The following is a 20,100-nucleotide window of genomic DNA, read 5'->3' as shown; positions in this document are numbered from 1 at the left end:
GTTCGGTAAAAAGGGTTCAATTGACCCCCTTTGTAAATAAATTACATCATATAAAAAGAGTAAATGCATTTTTTTTTGTAAATATATAAACTATTGAATTTCCTTGACGCAAGTTTGTAATTTTTATGTGATATTTTAAAATTGTTTTGAATTCCCTTACACAAATTCCTGGTTACGCCGCGCTAAAAAATTTCTGTTCTTTTGCCTTTCTCTTTCAAGTCTTCTTCAAATGATGCCTACTTTGGTCCCACCATAATACCATTGTCAACATTGTTAGTTGGTTAACCTCATTATTCCTAACTCAGTTATCTGCTTTTTCACGATACAAACCACTATATATTCACAAGCTGATTCTTGAGTTGGAGTTGAAGTATAGTTGGTAAGCTGCCCGTGGGATTGTTTACTTGTAGCAAGAGCGCATTAAATTGAGCATTTCTTATCACATTCTTTTTAGTTTTTTTTGTAGTAAAAGTATTTACCGATTCTCCGGGAAAATATGTTGGTCTAGTATAAGTAATACGAGGATTTCAATTGATCCTTAAGGTGGTGGGAGTACAATTCTTCATTTCAAGTTCCGTCACTAGTGCCTTGTATGGTTTGTTGGCGTACTCGGGTATGTCAATTTTATTTTCCTTTTGAGTGTCAAAAACCGTATTTGCCCCTTAATTACTGTTATAATTGGATTAGAAGTGTACATTTTGTTTAATTGAAGGTTAGATATGCTTAACCAGAAAACACAGTGTCTGAAACTAGAATATAGCAATAGTGAGGGACCAAAATTGCTATTCTTTTCCCAAAACATATTTAATGAAACATTGGTTGAAAATTACTTGATTGTGAAGAGAGATTTGTTTGTGTCAGTGTCAGATGGAGGAGAGCAGTCTATTAGTGTTAATGAGGCTTTAGAAGAATTAATTCCTAACTCATCTATAGTGAGTAAGTCATACTTAAAGAGGATTGCAGTGAATCTTTTAGTAGATTTCAAAAATTCTTTTCCATAATAAATGCAATGCTCAGAAGCGTATAAATCCGCCCCTCCTCCATACAAAAACGACATCGGAAAAAAACGAGAAGAAGAACGAGCTTTGTTCACTATTCTGCAATCGATTTAATTTGAATGGTGAGCTCAATATCTTTATTTATTTTGAGTTGGAATTTTGTTTTTTTGGTTATATGGGACTTGAAGGGTTGTCTTGGATTGACGGTATAGTTGTCTCCGTGTGATTTATAGGTCACGGGTTTGAACCGTGGAAACACTCACTAATGCTTGCATTAGGTAGACTGTCTACGTCACACCTCATGGGGTGCGGCCCTTTCGGGATCCTTTGTTCACCGGGCTACCCTATATAGCTATTAGGACTCTTATCGATAATCATGATTATTCATTTTCTTCATTTCTTGTGTGCAAATTTTTTTGCAGGATCGAGCTTTCATTTTTGTGATTTGTATTACTCCATTTATTCTTGACAAAAGTCTTGCTGCTATTTTTGATGTAACAAGTTATGGCGCCGTTGGAGATGGAATGCACGACGACACTAAAGTAACACAAATAATTTCAATTGTAAAAATTAACTTATTTTTCACTTTCACTTTTATTTTATACACACATTTCAATTACTCATACGCCCTGAGAAACAACACGCGTGTGCTCAAGAGCATGTATCATCTTAAGGAAAAATATGTATAGTCTAAATTTAGACATATATATTATTGCGTTTTCAGAAGATTATTTTTTAATTAACAAGAATAAAAACTAATCTTTTACTTTGATTAAAGTCCCCTTTTCAAGGAAAGGAGAGTAAAATTGAGATAGAAAGAGAATTTGTTTTTGCTATTTTTCCCGTTAATTAAGTTGTTTTTAAGGCATTTTACAGCTTCTTATTCCATTTTTATAGGCATTCAAACAAGCTTGGACAGCTACTTGTAGCAGTAAAAGTAGAAATCCGTCAATGCTTATACCAAGTGAAAAGTCATTTTTAATACGGCCTATTACATTCCAAGGACCTTGCAAGTCCTCCAATATTCATCTACAAGTAAGTTTCTTCAATTTCTATTCCTATTTCACTTCATTTTTCCTCGATATATATATGAAGTCCTATAAGAACGAACTTGAATTTCAGAGATTTTCGCTTTGTAACACTAACTTCCCTGGTGCCTTACGATATTATGTTTAACTCCCTTATTTTGATATTTGTAAAACAAAAATTTAACCTAGTTGTTTTAATATAAAATACAAGTTGAATAGTTTACTCTTTTTCAATAAAGTTTTGTTTTATAATTTACCTACTTTGTATTGGGATGTATTAATGTTTGAGAGGAGTGACATGTCTTTCTTTCTTCTTGATTTGCCGTTTGTCCAATTTCCAGAAACGATAACACGTGTAACTTACAGGATCCATTATGTCCGCTCTGCTCGGTTCTCTTATTTTAAAAAAAAAATATAGATGGAAAGTAGTTTTCAATGACAACACTCTGGTATAGAATTGAGAGCGGCATTGAAAATTGACAGGGCATAAACGGTATAATTTTTTTTTTTACAAGGGTATTTGGTTTTTCATTGTTAAAGAACTTATTGAAAAAGATATTCATATAATTAATTAACTAGAAGAGCTTACTTTTAGTAAAGGGGCAAGTTGGTAAGATTTTTTTAATATTAATGATAAATAGATTAAAAGAATTACTACTGAGAAATTAATAAAGAAAGATATGAATAACATCATAAATCACAAGGAAAATTAGTGTTACGAAGCAAAACCTAAGAGTATATATGTCTCTGAAATTATGCCAAAGATTACTAATACTTATTTTTTGGTAAGAGTAGCATTATTTTCCGAACATAAACATATTTAGCAATTGCATTGCAGTTATCAGGATCAATTGTAGCACCAGAGGATCCAAAGGAATGGAGAGGTTGTGAAAATGTTAGTTGGATTTATTTTACAGGTGTTTTTGGTCTCTTCATCAATGGTTCTGGTACTATCAATGGCAATGGCCAACGCTGGTGGAAAATTCCTAGTGGTATCAGGGTGCGTTTTAAACATCCCTCTATTTTATAATTCAAGATTGCATTTTACAAGCCAGAAATTTTAACAAGGGGCATTTACGAAAATACAATAAATGAAACCAAGGATCCAAACCTACGACTTAAAATTACTATTGAATCATTTTTATCGTTACACTAAAAACTTCTCTTATGTTAAATGGATTCAACTTATTTATTCAGTGTACGTAGTTTTTGGATGAATTTGATTCAATTAACTCTCTTTCGAATCATGTAGGCGAAAATGTTTTTAACTAGTACGTACTTTGTCCTTGTTTACTTGCTTGGATAAGTATTAACAAGTGAGATTATTCTTGTTTCAGGTGAATGGAACTTGCACTAAACCAACTGTATGAACTTTTTGGGAAAATTCTCTGATACTAAATTTTTATTATGGTCACCTTACTATGTGTTATTAATTTGAGTCTTTTAATTTTTGCACATATGTCTTTTATAAGATTACATAGAGTTTTTTCTTCTTCTTTTTCTTGGTAGGCTGTCCACTTCAATTATTGTAACGGCCTTCAATTGAGTGGAATTAAGCTAGTGAATAGTTCGAGAAACCATATAAGCCTGACTTACAGCAAAGGAGTAACCATCTCAAATATTCATATAAGTGCACCAAAATATAGTCGCAATACTGATGGTATTGATATCTCTAACTCTAGCCAACTTCACATTCAAGACTCCACTATTCAGACAGGTACTTCTTGTGCTCTCAACTTCCTAAAATCTTAGCTTGTCGGATTCAGAATTTAAAGTTTATAATTTCTTACAACGATTTTAAATTAAGACTACAATAATAATTGGTAAAAATAGCACGGACTAGCCAGTTTTTGCAAAGTCATTGAAAAATAGTCACTATTTTGCTGCAATACGGACCGATCCAACATAATATACTAGATATTGGTGCACCTGTGTATGAACTTCCAGCATATTATGCTGGAACTCCAACACGTAGAAAGTTTTAGCATAATATACTGGAGATTGGAGCACATGTCTATAAACTTCCAGCATATTATGCTGGAGTTGCAGTATATTATACTGAAACTCCAGTATATTATGTTGGAATATTTTTCGGATTTTGAACAATGTTTTCGTTCAGATTTATCTTTACATAAAAAGTAGCTAAATTTCGATTACTTTGAAACTGTGACTATTTTTCAATTACCATTTGTAAATCTGGCTATTTTTGAATTTCTCCCTAATAATTGGCTTCACATTCAAATATAGAATTGTAGATATTTAGTTCATTTCTTAATTCCTATACAAGAACTAGACAAAAGCCACTGGATTTACTTGAACCCGTACCCGACCTCTAGATCTATCCCCGTTTATGAATTTTAAAAAGAGGTTTGCAAGAATTTACATAAAATAAAAAATGAAATAACCGTGTTTGTTCTTAAATGCACTTCATTTTTTTGAACATCAAACTAGAAAGTTTTTCGAAAAAAGAAAATCCAAAGGTCACTTTTCTGAAATATTTTCTCGAAGAGGAAGCGAAACGCACAATTTGGAGTTTAATTATGTGAATATTGATTTTGTACTATAAACAAAAATTATCAGAATATGTTGGTTGATACAAAAAGAATTTCCCAAATCCTATTTCATACACTTTTATTAAGCAAAACGCACAATTTAGAGTTTCACAATTTTTAAAATAAAATAGTAAACTAATTTAATTCACTTCCATTCATCTAAGATCAACAACAACAACATACCCTGTATAATCCCACCGGTGGAGTTTGGGGAGGGTAGTGTATACGCAGACCTTACTCCTACCTGGAGAGGTAGAGAGGCTGTTTCCGAAATAAATTGGAGTAGTTTATGTTATGCATGACCTGTCTATCTCTTAGCAATATGTTTAGCCTGAGATTTTAAGTTGATTAATATAAACTATTAACTACTAAGGTTATAGATATTGAAACCCTTTTATGCTGCATAAAATGTTTCATTTTTATGCCAAAATTAATTAATCCAACAAAAAATAATAACAAACAGGTGATGACTGCATTGCCATCAATACTGGGTGCGTTGATATTCATATTTCTGGTATTTCATGTGGACCAGGGCATGGTATAAGGTAGAACTCCTTTTATTTTATTTTTTAAAAATTTCTATTTATTTCTTTACGTTTTTATAACTAATACAGTACATTGTATGCAGTGTGGGTAGCTTAGGTCCAGATAACACATATGCGTATGTGGACAACGTCTATGTAACAAATTGTAACCTTGTGGGAACTCAGAATGGTGTTAGAATTAAGACATGGCAGGTAAACAAAGTCTCCCTTTCATGTTAATATTATTATAGCCCTTTACGCCAAGTTTCTTTTTGGCCAAAGTATTTTTTTTTTATTATCAAAAGTGCTTTTGTCCCAAAGTAAGGTGTTTGGCTAAGTTTTAGGAAAATTATTTTTGAGTAAAAACAGAAGCAGTTTTTGAGAAAAATATATTTAGAATCACTTTTGTTTAAAGCTTGGCCAAACACTAATTTCTACTCAAAAGTATTTTTAGATTAATTAGCCAAATATAAACTGTTTCTCATCAAAAATACTTTTTTTAAAAGATCTTTTAAGAAAAACACTTTTCAAAATAAATTGATTTTACAATCTTGGTCAGATAGGCTAAAAGGATAAAAGAATTATGAATACTTATACTAATTTATCTCTTCATGCCTTCATAGGGTGGTTCTGGATATGCTAGGTCTATACATTTTGAAGATATTCACCTCAAAAATGTAGAAAACCCCATCATTATTGATCAGAATTATTGCAATGGAGACCATTCATGTCAACCTCAGGTAAAAAAATAAATAAAAATATATCATTTTTTAATTTTCTAAAGAAGACTTTTAAAATTTTCATAATATTTATTTTTTAATGTTGAACAGGAAAGCGCAGTGAAAGTGAGCTATATAACATACAAGAATATACATGGAAGTACAAGCAGCAAAGCAGCAATAAATTTGAACTGTAGCAATAGCACAGCTTGCACCAACATTGATATGGAGAATATCAACATAACTCCAGTTGTCTCTGGACAAAAGGTTTTTGCTATTTGCAATAATGCCAAAGGAAAAGCCTCTTCAACTTCACCTCCTGTACCTTGCTTGGATAAATATTAGAGCATATTTTCCATTTATTTAGTTCCATAGGCATTTGCAGTGTGGTAATTAGATTTGACAAAAACTACCGATTGGATATGGTCACAAAGCTATATAAACTATCTCACTTTCAAGTCATGAGCCGCTAAACAAAATTTGAGTACATGAAGCTTGGAGGCATTCCCCATGAATAAACAAAACGTCTAAAATAAGTAAACATTTGACACGATTCGCTAATATAGGAATGAATCAATGGAGCCTGTGAACTTTCTGAATGTTCTGAATGTGATCACAGAAATTTGAAGCTAAACTGAAAGTTTAAGCAATAAAAGAAATTGCATATAAACAAACAAGCACAACACATCATAAAAACTAATCATTTTCTGTTTTGAATCTAAACTGAAGGCCTGAACAGTACAAGCAACTTCACGCAAGCAAATGGTAACAAATAACTATAACAAGTCATACTATTTAATCTTTTTTTGTCATAAAGGTTTTCAATTGTAGTTTATTTTGAATAACGAGGCAAGCAATCAAGCAATTTAATATGCACATTCTAGTCTTGCCCTTAACTAAAGAAAAAAACCTCACTTCACCTCAAATATTTAGCTCCAAGTTACTTGTTCAAGTTATCCGAGTGTTCTATAACTCATAATCAATAATCGGAGTGATATAGATCATTAACTTAATTAATTCCATCTAAACCCAAATCACCAAACAAGCTTAAATATCAGTTCATGGCTTTCTTGGCAATTTCTACCAATATTTTTTTTCAAACTTGAATCTATTAATCATTAAAGATTCTAAGACTACTAATTTATGTAGTAGAAGTGTCGGGAATTTACCTTGAATAATAGCAATGGTGATAATATCTAAATTTGCTGATGTTAAGCACATTTGAGTTTACAATCACTTTACTTGGTCCCAACTCTTTTATCTTTCCCAAATGTGCATTTCACTCGCTGCTATAGTAGTGAAGGGCAATAGTTTCCTCAACCAAAATCAATAACTAAGCATATAGAATAGGAATCATCATATAAGTGACCTTGATGTCTATTAGAAATCCATTACTCAAATAATCACTCAATTATTCGAAATTATCTAGTAATGTCATCTTTCTTTCGTTTGTAATAGAAAAGTCACTTAACTATGCATACAACACTCAGAATGTGACTCAACTAGATTTCTTAAACTTTTGATTATTAAATACCTATTTTGCCCTCTAAATTATCAATTTTTGTAATATTATATTTTTCTCTCTTTTTAATCTACATTATGAACTTGCCGAGAAAATAAAATTTTATTTAAAAAATAAAAATTAATATTCTAGCATATATAATATCAAAATAATAAAATAATGAGCATAATTTTTAAGAATATATAATATATATTATAAAAATACCTTTATTTTAAATATTTTTTTTATATTACATGCATAGAATATATATTTTAAAAACTTTTATTTTCTTTCATTCTCATTTGTGTCAATAAATTTTTGAGTATTTGTTGCTAACATCAAAATTGTTATTACGAACCACTTGTTCTAGTTAAATTATTTACTATGCTCAGTTTTTTATTATTTCAATATTATATATGCTTAAATACTATTTTATTTTTTTATTTTATAGATAAAATTTATTTATTCTATAGGGAAGTTCATTATTTAAATTAAAAAGAAAAAAAATCATATAATTAAAAAGTAAAAGGAAATACAAAAGTTGATAATTTAGAGGGCAAAATAGGTATTTGACAATCAAAAGTTTGAGAATCTAGTTGAGTGACCTTCTGAGTGCTATATGCATAGTGAAGTGACTTTGTTGTTATAAATAAAAGAAAAATGACTTTATTAGATAATTTCGGATAGTTGAGTGACCATTTGAATAATGGACTCCTATTATTTAGGAACTTTTACCTATTTATACTACATTCTAAACTTATTTATTCCTTTTGGAGAGAATATCACTTAATTACAATATCATATACATGTTTACTATTTATATACAAAGTGATGTATTAGACTTCGATCTTTTCCATTTTCTCTCCCTCTTCTTCCTTCCCCATTCTAAATTCTGAAGGCTGGCTATGAGAAAAATCTATCTATATATAATCGAGGGGATAAGAAAGTGACATGGCAACTCTTACCATCCGGGAATCATATTTCTCTTTTTAATCATATTTTTGACTTTTTTCTCATATCTACCATTTGTCTGAATGTTACGACCAAACATACTCACGCAAGTATATGTGGTCGTCAAGTAATAGAGTAGTGAGTAGAGTATCATTTCCACAAAGACTTATGATTAACTTTTGACTGATTCAAACTCAAATAACTTATCGATTCAAGAGATTTCTCACAAAGTGTGTACGTGTCTAATTTACTACCTAAAAAACTATCAAGCAATGAAATAACTAGAAATCAACCACAACACTTAAGAAATTTCAGTTAACAATCAGTAGGAGAGGATATTCCAGGGTCATAGGCTAGCTAACAATCATGTTGCGTTCTTGGCTTAAAATGACTAATTGATTTATCTGGATTGTTGATTGATAAGGTTGATATTACTTATAAGAATATGTCGAGTTCTTACTCGCCTATTCAAGCTAACTTAATGCCTATATGTCTATGGAATTAAGATTAACAAGAATGTATTTACACTTCCTATATTTCAACCAAGCAAGGCAATTAGGTATATTTCTATCCTAATTGCGAATCCGTTCCCTGATGCCCGGGTTCTAGATTCATAAAAAGTATTTCACTGTTAGCTACACAGCAAAATAATTAAGAAAATAATTAAATAAATAACCCAATATGATAAAATCAAACTCGTCAATTTAAACTTCAAACGTCAACATTCATGTAGCACCCATGACCCTATAATAATAGGTTTCTTATCCACTCATATTCATACAATCATAAAAAATAATGTTTTCAAACATAAAATCAATGAATACTAGAAGAAGGATGGGAGAATTGATCAAATTCGTGCTCCCGAGTGTTTCGTACTTTTGTTCTTCTCTCAAAGTCAAGCCCCCCTCAAAGTAAGTTTAGGTTGGCTTTTATATGAGTTGGGGATGTCTTGGGGTCGAAATAACCGATTCCTAGTCGAAATAGGACATGTTCATGTTTTGAGCGTCCAGGGCAGCGTGGGGCGCTGGCCCTGGCGCTCAACCTTTCTTCATTCTGTTTTGTGCGCCACAGGTAGCTCCCCACGCTTCCTATGGCGCTCAACTGGGCCATTTCTCCCTATCTTCCCATTTTCTCTCCAATTCGCGCACTTTCATCCCAAATCGCGTCCGAATGTTCCTACATATAGAAATACCCCAAATTAGCATAAATCATTATATTATACATCTGAAATCTATGAGACATGATCATAATGTGAGGCAATATATATCAAAATATGCATATATTAAGCCTAATATCAACACCCCACACTTAGACTCTTGCTCTTCCTCGAGCAATGGAACTACATTAACACCCCAAAACGTACTGATCACTATGAAATAGCAATTCTCAATTAATTCAATCAAACACTTTACCTTTTGACTATGGTTGATACCGACAATTAAGCATGAACACACAAATTTCACATTCTTCCCGTTTTAAAACTAGCCCAAGTATACACAATTCTATTCAACCAACTCAAGCAACCTCTCCACAAATACCCAACCTCGAGAGACGACTCGTTACCACTAAGCATCCTCATCTCACGTACTCACCCAACAAAAGAAGTGTACAACATCACCAGTCTGTCATGAGACCAAGTGTCTTCATCACAAGCAAAATAGTGAATATAGAGGTAGCCCATACATTCAAATATGTCATTGAACATAAATTAAGGACATCACACTATTGAACAAAATTCGCTCTCTCTCACAAAGAATTCATGCGCATCCTGTGGTCGCACCATAAGCTTGCCCGTAGTGTACATCTCTATTAATCTAAGCTAGCCAAATCTAGGATCAATTAGGACTTTAAGGTTGTAATATAGGCTAAGGGACGGGTAGGATACATTTAGGAATAATGACTAACCCTCCTAAGCACTTTATTACACTACTCTCACAAATTGAGCACATCTTCTTTTCAACCAATTCACTTGTCATACATCATATATAACGTAGCCCTCTTTTCAATTAAGCACCTCTCTATAGTTCTACTAGCATGAATTAGAAGGATTAGGAGGTGTGTATCTTTCTACATTATTTGAACTATTTTTCTCTTTTTTTTTCCTTCTCTTTCTTTTCTCCACACACCCTATACATTAAGGTTCACCGGCTAGTGACCTTTTTTCTTTCACAATTTTATTACACCTTAAGGGCCCTTCTATGGTTCCACTCGAAAGCCACTTCCCAATCTCTCACCTTACTTCTTTCAGCGACTAAGTACCTTAGGAGGTACATGTTCAACAATTTTGAATTAAGAGCAAAATAGGGGTACGACTTGTAATGTGGGTGCCAAAGAAAAGATCTATAGACTCAAAAGGGCTAGCAATGGAATTTTTTTTATTTGTGAGTGACAAGCACCTCTATGGTCAAGCAAGAAACGCCTACGTCATCTCCTAGACTAGCACAACTTAATGATTTCACTTCGATTAACACACTTGGCAAGTTCTAATCTACACAAGATAGCACAAAATATCACCAATCCTTACACACACGTTGCACTTGACTCAATCAGGATGGTTCTGTTCGACTCTCAAGTCAAGCAAGCATAGTGAGTTGAGATTTTTTAAGCAATAATGCACTAGGTGGCATACAAGTCAACTAACTAAGAAAAAAGCATCAAAGAGTAGGATACTTAGTTTACTTATGCATTACAACTCAAATCAAATATTCAGAAAGACAGAGCACATGCCATAGCTTAACGTGCCAACACCAAACATGTCAATAGGCACCTCAGAGCACCTCAGTTTTCTCCCTATCCTACTCCTAAAAAAATAAAAAAATAAAAACACCCGGTTCGAGCTATACCCTTGAAAAAGAACCGGCGTCCAAAGAAAAACCAAGGGATGCTACCTAACTATCCTAAAAATAACAAAGGAAAATCATTTTGGTATTTTTAATCGAACTTTAATCCCTCAAGAAAATTGTCCAACAGATCCATCGTCGGGAAAAGTCCGAACTTCTTCTGATTTTTTTACTAGCTAGTTAGACTATGTTAGTTCTAAACTAAGCTAAAAAATATAAAACAAAACAATAACAATAAAATTTTTATACAATTACAAGTCAGGAAGTATTCCCCCACCCCACACTTAAATAGTGCATAGTCCCCGATGCATAACAAATTCAAAACAAAGTAAGGTGGAAAGAAAGAACTCCCTGCTAGTCGGAGTCCACCTTCTCAGGATGCCCACCAGCCACGACTCTGGGCTCATCATCATCATCTCCTAAGGGCACCAAAGCCATGGGCCCCGTAACTTTATTATCATCCGCTTCCTTTGTGAGTGTTCTCATTCTCAGACGGATGGATGGGACAGCCCGGTGCTATGCCCAACATCTCCTTGGAAGAACTGGAGAGATCATTTCGCAAATGCATGCGCTCCTCATCCGACACCCCTAGACTGCTCATTATCACATTGAGGGAACTATAAGGATACCTGTTAAAATTTTTGTCCCTCTCATTCCTTGCAACCTGGCTTAGTTTTGATGTGGACTCCAGCAAGGATGTGATGTCTAGAAATGCCTTGGGTGCCTCCACTACCTCATCGTAGCCAGGGTACTCAGGTACCCCACGAGATAACATGTATTATGTCAGGAGGTTTCCAAAGAAGAACTTTTTGATCCTTCCCCCAAACCGGGTGCGGTCCATCTCCCCAAGCATGAGCTCACCCACATTTATGGGTCGCCTGATCATCAGAAAGTATATCACACACACTCGAGCTCGAGTGCATTCACTGTTATGCTCAACGGGTATCAATCTAGCCTGCACAAAGTTTTGCCATACCTTAGCCGTCTTGCTGAAGTCAAAATGGAGCATCGCAAGGTGGGAATTTCCCTTAGTCCGCATCCACTTTGCATTATAATCAACACCACAGAGTGTGTGACGTATTGCCCGGTAGCGTAGGCTTTTGACGAACTTTTGGAGCCTCCGTGGATTTGGGTTATCAGCTCCTAAAAATGCACACAAGGATCTCCTGTCCAGTGGTATATCCTTCCCTCGGACACATGATCGGAACAAGTCCATGTTCTAGTTGGCATACAGCTCCCGTACCATGCTCATATTTGTAGGGCCCGGACATTCTATGAACTTCTCCATCTTCATCTCTACCAACTGGGCAAGTATATCTGGGAAGTTCTTTTCTAGGGCCTTCACATTAATCCCCATTTCGGAAACATATTTCCCATATGGCACAAAGTTATCATGCCATTTGATGGTATCTTCTCGAACTAGATCCACCCGAGGCCGTGGTGGCCTCGTCGACCCTATACCAACCTGCTTTCCCTTAGCTTGCCGGGAAGAACCTTCACCTTGCTTGCGCTTTTTGGGAGGGGGAGTAGTGGCGGAGGACTTTCCCACCCCTTTTCCTTTGGCGGTACTGTCACGAGCCATAGCAACCTATACACGACAAACACAAAGGTGAGAATGAATCAAGAAATTCGCCCAAGGTCATTGTGAGAGGCAAAGATGACCCCACACTTAAAACCGTAGGCTATGTATAATCTACTCATTATAGCGGTTCAACGTGCACCACTGTATCATCACAAGGCGATAGGTACTCAAGACTTCCCCATTAGTCTAACATGGCCATAACGTAACCGTAGTGCAAGCATGCAATGCTAACATTACTACACTAGTATAGTACACTAACTACTACTTACAAGAGTTTACAACAAGATACAATACCCCTAAACATCCCACACTTCTCCCAACATCATATACAACTACACTCGGCTACTCAGAATTCACCGGTGTTCAATTCACTCTTTTAGGCATTTTAGCAAACACCTTGTGGGCATCAATTTTGCTTCTCTTATTTCAACAATGGTGGAACAAGGTGGCCCTCCCAAATTTAAATGAAGTAGAGGGAATTGTAGTTTACTACTTCCAATACAACTTCACAACCAATGTTTGCACCTAATTTCGTGCACACTAGGGCCACCCACCATAACAACAAAATATGTTAAAGAGACCTAGGGGATTGGGGGTTGTTGGAGAAAGATGACTAGAATTACACTAAGAAACTTCAAAATATAAGAAAAGAGATAACAAGAAGAACATACCTTTGAGTCTTGAGATGAAAGTGAACAAAAAAATTTGGAGAATTTGAGAGAGAAGGAGAGAGAGCAACGGGGAGAGAGACAGAGTGGGGGGATCGTGTGTGAGAGTTACGGTGAGAGAGAGGGTGGGGTTTTGGGTTAGAGTTATTTTAATTAAATTGAGGGAAGGGTTTGGGTAATTGGGTATGGGTTAGTATGTGTGTGAATATGGATAGTTGGGTCGGGTTGTATGGGTTAGGGGTGTTTTTTTTTTATAACAAAAACGAAAATAAAAAAATTAAAAAAAATACTTACCTGTTGACCCCCCAGCCCAGCGCCCCATGCTGGGGTTGGCGCTGGGGGTCTGCATGATTCTCTAAACTGTGCCCCAGGCAACGTGAGGCGCTGACCTGGGCACTCATTCGCTATTTATTTTAATAAACATCCCTCAACCCGAGCATTCAATACATACACTATACACACCCCATACCATTCCCGCCTATGATCTCTATAACTACAAAGAAAACAAAACAAAAAAAAACTAGTCTACTCTGACTAAAAGAAAACAAAAACCTAAGCTACGAAAGCATTAAAAAATTGGGTTGCCTCCCAACAAGCGCCCGATTTAACGTCGCGGCATGACTCAACACATTTTTCAAGCATCGGCCAAGTCCACCGAGGTGTTGTGATGTGCAATGTCAGCACTCCAATAATATTTTACTCGTTGCACATTTACCAAGAAGGTACCACTTGAGCTCGTATCACACAATTCCACCGCTCCATGAGGCCTCACACTTACCACAATGAAAGGACTTGCCCATCGAGACTTAAGCTTTCGGGGAAAAACTTCAACCTCGAATTAAACAAGAGAACTTCTTGACCTGGCTCAAACTCATGATGTTGGATGTGTTTATCATGCCACCTATTGTCTTCTCTTTATACAATTTGGCATTTAATACACGTGCAACCGAAACTCATCAAGCTCAACAAATTGTAACAACCTCTTCTCGCCGGCTAAGTCCATATAAATATTTAGCTTTTTAATCGCCCAATAGGCTTTGTGTTCAAGCTCGACAGGCAAGTGGCACGCCTTCCCATAAACCAACTTATACGGAGAAGTACCTATGGGGGTCTTGTATGCAGTTTGATATGCCCATAATGCGTTGTTAAGCTTTCCGGCCCAGTCTTTCCTATTTCCACTTACTGTTTTCTCTAGAATCTGCTTCACCTCTCTGTTTGACACTTCCACTTGACCACTCATTTGGGGTGATAGGCGGTGGAAACCTTGTACTTAACTCCATAGTTTGATAGAACATTATTCAATAATTTTTTACAGAAGTGAGTTCCTCTATCACTTATCGGCACCCTTGGAGTCCCAAAGCGTGTGAAGATGTGCTTCTTTACAAAGTTTACCACTACCTTTGCGTCATTAGTAGGAAGAGCAATAGCCTCCACCCACTTAGACACATAGTAGACCTCCAACAAGATGTACTTATGACCATTAGAGTATGGAAACGGTCCCATGAAATCAATCCCCCAAACATCAAAGAGCTCTACTGCCAGAATATTTTGCAAAGGCATCTCGTGCTTCTTTGTGATTGTTCCGGTTCTTTGGAACCTGTCACACTTTTTAACAAAGGCGTGTGCATCCTTAAACAATTTTGGCCAATAAAAACCCGACCGGAGCACTTTTTGGGCGGTTCTATCCCCACCGTGATGACCTCCATATAGAGAAGCATGACAGTCATGCAATATTGCATTCATCTCCCCCTCAGGGACACACCTTTGTACCAACTAATCTATGCACTGCTTATATAGGAATGACTCATCCCACATGTAGAGCCTCACATCATGTAGAAACCTTCTTCTATTATCGGGTGTCAATTATGGTGGTGTCACCCCACTTGCAATAAAATTCACATAATCTGCATATCACGGGGCTTCACTCGAGGTGATTGCCAATAACTGCTCATCCATAAATGTTTCTTTGATCGACCCCCCCAGCTACATAGTTCCGATTTTCTAATCTGGACAAGTGATCATCCACTTGATTCTCTATTCCTTTTCGATCTCGGATCTCTGATAAGTGGATATTTTAACTACTTATTTGCGCCTTTTGACTTTCGTTTTAGTTCAAAAATATTTAAAGGTATTACTGAAAACTGATGAATGAGCCATTACTATAAAATCCAACTCAAGAAGGAGTGCTTTGGAACAAGGACAAAAATCAAGCACACAGGCTCAAGTGCAGACTGCAGAATTCTATCTGCAGCCGCAGAATATGAAGAAGAATCAATAGAGCTTCAGTGTAAAGTACGGACCGCAGAAGTCAAAGTTCAGAGAGTTTGAAATTCAAGCCCAACAAGAGCTGCAGACCGCACTATAATTGTGCGGCCGCAGAAATTAAATCTGCGGCCGCACCCAGAATTATGCGAACGGCAGAACTCAAGAGATGCGGCCGCAATCCAGAATTGTGTGGCCGCAGAATACACTCCTGTCAAGAGCTGAAGAAAAGTACGGTGCGCACACAGAATTGTGCGGCCGCAAAACCTCTGAAAGGGCAATTTTATCCGAAAATTCCAGCTTTGTATAAATAGACTACTTTCACGAAATTAGGTGAAGTTTTGAATACCAGAAAGTCTGTAGCCATTTTTCTTTACTCTTTTAGGCAACTTTAGTTTATATTGTGGATTTTACACTAGATTTTTATCTATTAATCATTCAATATGAGTTTTATCATCTTTTCTTCTTTATTTTCTTCATTACCCACTATGAGTAGCTAAATTTCTAGCTAGGGTTGTGACCAACTCTAGTGTGAAAACTTAATGGGTGTTTGATTTAGGGCCTATTTATGGTTGGGTGTGTATTATTTAGCCCAGTTCTTGCTATAATTGTAGAATTAATGGTTGCAAATATTGGTTCAAGCCTATTTGACTTGGTCTCTACTTGAGAAAGAGAAACTTAGTCTAGGAAAACTTGGCTAACAAGAGTTTGGGATGAAATCAAGAGATTGATAGTCCCAATTAAAGGGTTGAAACTAGAGATAGTAAAATCCGACTTGAGCAATTTGTCAACTGTTTAGTTCAATATCTATTTGGACTTGAGAAAGCCAAATTGGGCAAAACCACTCTATTACCGAGAGGTATTCAGTTGGTATTTGAGTGTTGATTGATATAATACATCCCGACCAACGAAACTCGCCCTAAAGCCCACAACCCGTTAGGCAAACACCTAGGTGGAAGTCACAGCCCTAGACCTTTTACATATTTGAAAAACAACAATAAAAACATTCTTCTCTAGTTTCATATTTTTCAATTGCAATCCTTAGTTTAATTTTAGAAGTAAAATCAAAAAAATATTTGTGGAAGTGCAACTTAGACAATTTACGTGCTTAGACCAAATACATACCACTAATCCCATCTACGCTTCCTGTGGATTCGATCCCGACTCCTAGTTGGGTATTATTATTACAATCGACCGCTTCACAACCCCAACTTGAGGTGTGACTTGGGCTAGATCAATCTCCAAGTCAAATTCTTGCAAGAGGAGGACCCATCGAAATAGCCTTGGATTAGCGTATCTCTTTTCAAACAAGTACCTTATAGCTGAGTGATCTGTGTAGATGATGACTTTGGTTCCCACTACATAAGATCTGAACTTGTCAAATGCCTATACCACTGCAAGCAACTCTTTTTCAGTAACATTATAGTTCATCTGGGCTGGATTCAGAGTTTTGCTCATGTAATAAATGGAGTGAAAACTTTTATATCTCCTTTGCCCCAGAACAACTCCGATTGTTATGTCACTTGCATCGCACATCAAATCACATAGCTGCACCCAATCCGGGGCAATGATAATTGGTGCAGTCACCAATCTTTCCTTCAACTCCACAAATGATTTCAGACATGCATCATCAAACTTGAACAGGATATATTTCTCAAGAAGCCTGCACAGAGGAGAAGAAATTTTTGAAAAATCTTTAGTGAAACGACGAAAAAACCTGCATGGCCCAAGAAACTGCGAATGCCCTTGACGGATGTCGGTGGGGGCAGTTTTTCAATCACCTCAACCTCTGCTTTGTCTAACTGCAACCCATTTTTGGACACCTTATGCCCCAAGACTATAACTTCACGTACAATGAAATGACACTTTTTCCAGTTTAGCACCAAGTTTGTATCTTCATACCTAGCAAACACTTTATCAAGGTTCATTAAACAATTATCAAAAGATCACCTAAACAAAGAAAAATCATCCATGAACACTTCTACAAATATTTCAACCATGTTAGTAAAAATAGCCATCATACACCTTTGAAAAGTCGCAGGTGCATTACAGAGACCAAATGGCATTCTCTTAAATGCATACACGTAAATATAGTTTTTTCTTGGTCATCTGGGGCTATAAAAATATGATTATACCCCGAATAGCCATCTAGGAAACATTAGTATTCCTGTCCAGCTAATCTATCAAGCATTTGATCAATAAAGGGGAGGGAAAAGTGGTTCTTTTGGGTGGCATTGTTTAATTTTCTATAATCTATGCAAATTCTCCACCCAGTGACAGTTCTTTTGAGAATCAGGTCATTATTTTCATTAACCACTACAGTTATTCCCCCTTTCCTAGGCACACATTGGACGGGGCTTACACATTTGCTATCAGAGTTGGAAATACAATACCTGCGTCAAGCCACTTAGTCACTTCTTTTCTTAACACTTGAAAGGATTTGTGGACACTTCCTGGGGGAGTAAACAGACAAACGTCTCCGAGGATGCTTTAAGGTTAAGGCTATTTCCTTTCTCACTATGAGGGAAAGCCTTTGATTGGTTAGAAATGTTGCCAAACCATTCCATCCATACATGGGATGAATTGGCGGAGAAATTCATTGCCAAGTTATTTTCTCCCGGGCATATGGATACTCTTAGAGATGGGATTCTAGCATTCAAACAAGAACCCAATGAGCCTTTGCATGAGATATGGGAGAGGTACCAAACTATGGTGAAAGAGTGCCCGAACAATGATATGCCGGAGGCTATGATTCAACAAACATTTTATAGGGGGATCAATACTACCAATCAATGCGTAGTCAACCAACTTGCTGGTGGAAATTTCATGACAACACCATATGCTGAAGCTTGTGAAATCTTAGATGAAATGGCGGATACTTCATCGGCATGGCAAAGTAGAGCAAATGTTCCTCAAGGTGATCCAAATGTGATTCACCTACATAAAGAATTGCATGATCATGGGCAAGCAATTGCTGAGTTGACCACTACAATGAATCAATTAGCCAAAGCTCAACTTCAACAAGTTCAAGGTCCTAAGCAAGTAAATGCAATGGAGGGTGTAAATATGATGGTAAATAAGAGAAGGAAAAAGGGTCAACAAGTGCAAAACCGTGCGAAACAATATGTGCAAGAAGATAATGGGTTTGACCAAGATGAATCTTACAATGAACAAGAGGAGGAAGTACAATATGTGAACAACTTCCAAGGGCAAAGAAACAACTCTCAAGGCCCAAATCAACAACAATGGCGATCTCAAGGTAATCAAGGGAATTGGAACAATCAAAACAACCAAGGTAATTGTAACAATCAAAACAATCAAGGAAATTAGAATGGTTAAAACAGCCAAAGCAATTGGGGTGGTAATAGTCAAGGATAATGGGGAGGCAACAACCAAGGGGGATGGAACAATAATCAAGGGAATCGGGAGTCGGGCTTTCAAAGGCCCCCAATGTATCAACAACCAAGCAACCCGCCTCCTTATCCTTCCTATGGTCCTAGCTCTTCCAACAATGAGATGGGGCGAATTGAGAACATGTTTAAACAAATGATGGAGAAGAATGCAGACTCCGATGCTCAACTAGCCTCTCACAACACTTCAATTTGTAATTTAGAAGTCCAATTGGGGCAAATCTTGCAAGCTTTGAACACTCGTCCTAAGAGGGCACTACCAAGTGACGGTGGTGAACCCAAAGGGTGGGAACAACACAGGACATGCCATGGCCATGACTACAAGGAGTGGAAAAGGTGGGGATGCAACTACCTCAAGTCAAAGAAAAATTATGGATGATGAACTAGTGATTCAAGAAGATGAGATTCCAAACAATTTGGTGCAAGCCAATGATGAAGTAAGAATGGATATTGATGACAATGTGGAGGAGACTCAAGAGGAAGTGAACCCGTCTAGGGAGCACATTGTAGACACACCAGAACCGGTAGTGCCAAAGGCTAAGACACCAATGCCAAGGCCTCCTCCTCCATACCCTCAAAGGCTTGCCAAGAAAAATGGCGAGAACCAATTCAAAAAGTTCATGAAGGATTCAGTGACAAAGAAGAGGTCGATGAATTGTGAGACTACAAAGATGACACATCAAGTGAGTGCAATTGTGCACTCAATGTCTCCTAAATTGGAAGATCCCGGAGTTTTCACAATCCCTTGTATTATTAGAAGTGCCGACTTTGCAAAAAATCTTTGTGATTTTGGGGCAAGTATCAATTTGATGCCCTATTCGGTTTTCAAAACTTTGGGAATTGGGCAACCAAGACCCACATCTATCAGGTTATAAATGCCGGATCATACTATGAAGAGACCATTGGGTATTATTGATGATGTGTTGGTTCATGTTGATAAATTCATCCTCCTGGCGGACTTTGTGATTCTTGACTATGAAGTACCCTATGAGGTGCCTATTATTCTAGGGAGACCTTTCATTGTTAAGGGGAAGGCTCTTGTTGATGTGGAAGCCGGTGAGCTCA

The 20,100-nt window shown here is 36.4% G+C and overlaps 1 protein-coding gene across 8 annotated transcripts; it reads left to right on the top strand.

Annotated features, from left to right (window-relative positions):
- The first annotated feature begins 207 nt into the window (after positions 1-207).
- Positions 208-6,283, top strand: LOC104091911 (probable polygalacturonase At3g15720). 8 transcript variants are annotated; one of them, XM_018769365.3, is made up of 10 exons: positions 210-613; positions 1,421-1,561; positions 1,896-2,033; positions 2,865-3,026; positions 3,364-3,390; positions 3,536-3,743; positions 5,042-5,123; positions 5,207-5,315; positions 5,726-5,842; positions 5,933-6,283. In XM_018769365.3, exons 1-10 carry the CDS (start codon positions 593-595, stop codon positions 6,164-6,166), a joined length of 1,239 nt encoding a protein of 412 aa, XP_018624881.1. In that variant the 5' UTR covers positions 210-592; the 3' UTR covers positions 6,167-6,283. The 8 variants fall into 8 exon arrangements, with proteins under 8 accessions (XP_018624885.1, XP_018624881.1, XP_070038681.1 ...); XM_070182580.1 differs by having other exon boundaries at positions 361-613; positions 1,501-1,561; XM_018769368.3 differs by having other exon boundaries at positions 361-613; positions 1,421-1,540.
- Positions 6,284-20,100: the final 13,817 nt, after the last annotated feature.

This window comes from Nicotiana tomentosiformis, chromosome 8 (genome assembly GCF_000390325.3).
Source record: "Nicotiana tomentosiformis chromosome 8, ASM39032v3, whole genome shotgun sequence".
In the NCBI taxonomy this organism is placed as follows: domain Eukaryota; kingdom Viridiplantae; phylum Streptophyta; class Magnoliopsida; order Solanales; family Solanaceae; genus Nicotiana; species Nicotiana tomentosiformis.
This window is presented reverse-complemented; position numbering and strand designations above follow the sequence as displayed.

What these genes read in the sequence shown, in the direction of transcription:
- LOC104091911 (XM_018769365.3), top strand. Translation starts at nt 593, where the DNA reads ATGGTTTGTTGGCGTACTCGG. An exon ending in TGGTTTGTTGGCGTACTCGG is followed by an intron (nt 614 to 1,420) that starts GTATGTCAATTT and finishes ATTTTTTTGCAG; the next exon opens with GATCGAGCTTTCATTTTTGT. An exon ending in ACCATTCATGTCAACCTCAG is followed by an intron (nt 5,843 to 5,932) that starts GTAAAAAAATAA and finishes AATGTTGAACAG; the next exon opens with GAAAGCGCAGTGAAAGTGAG.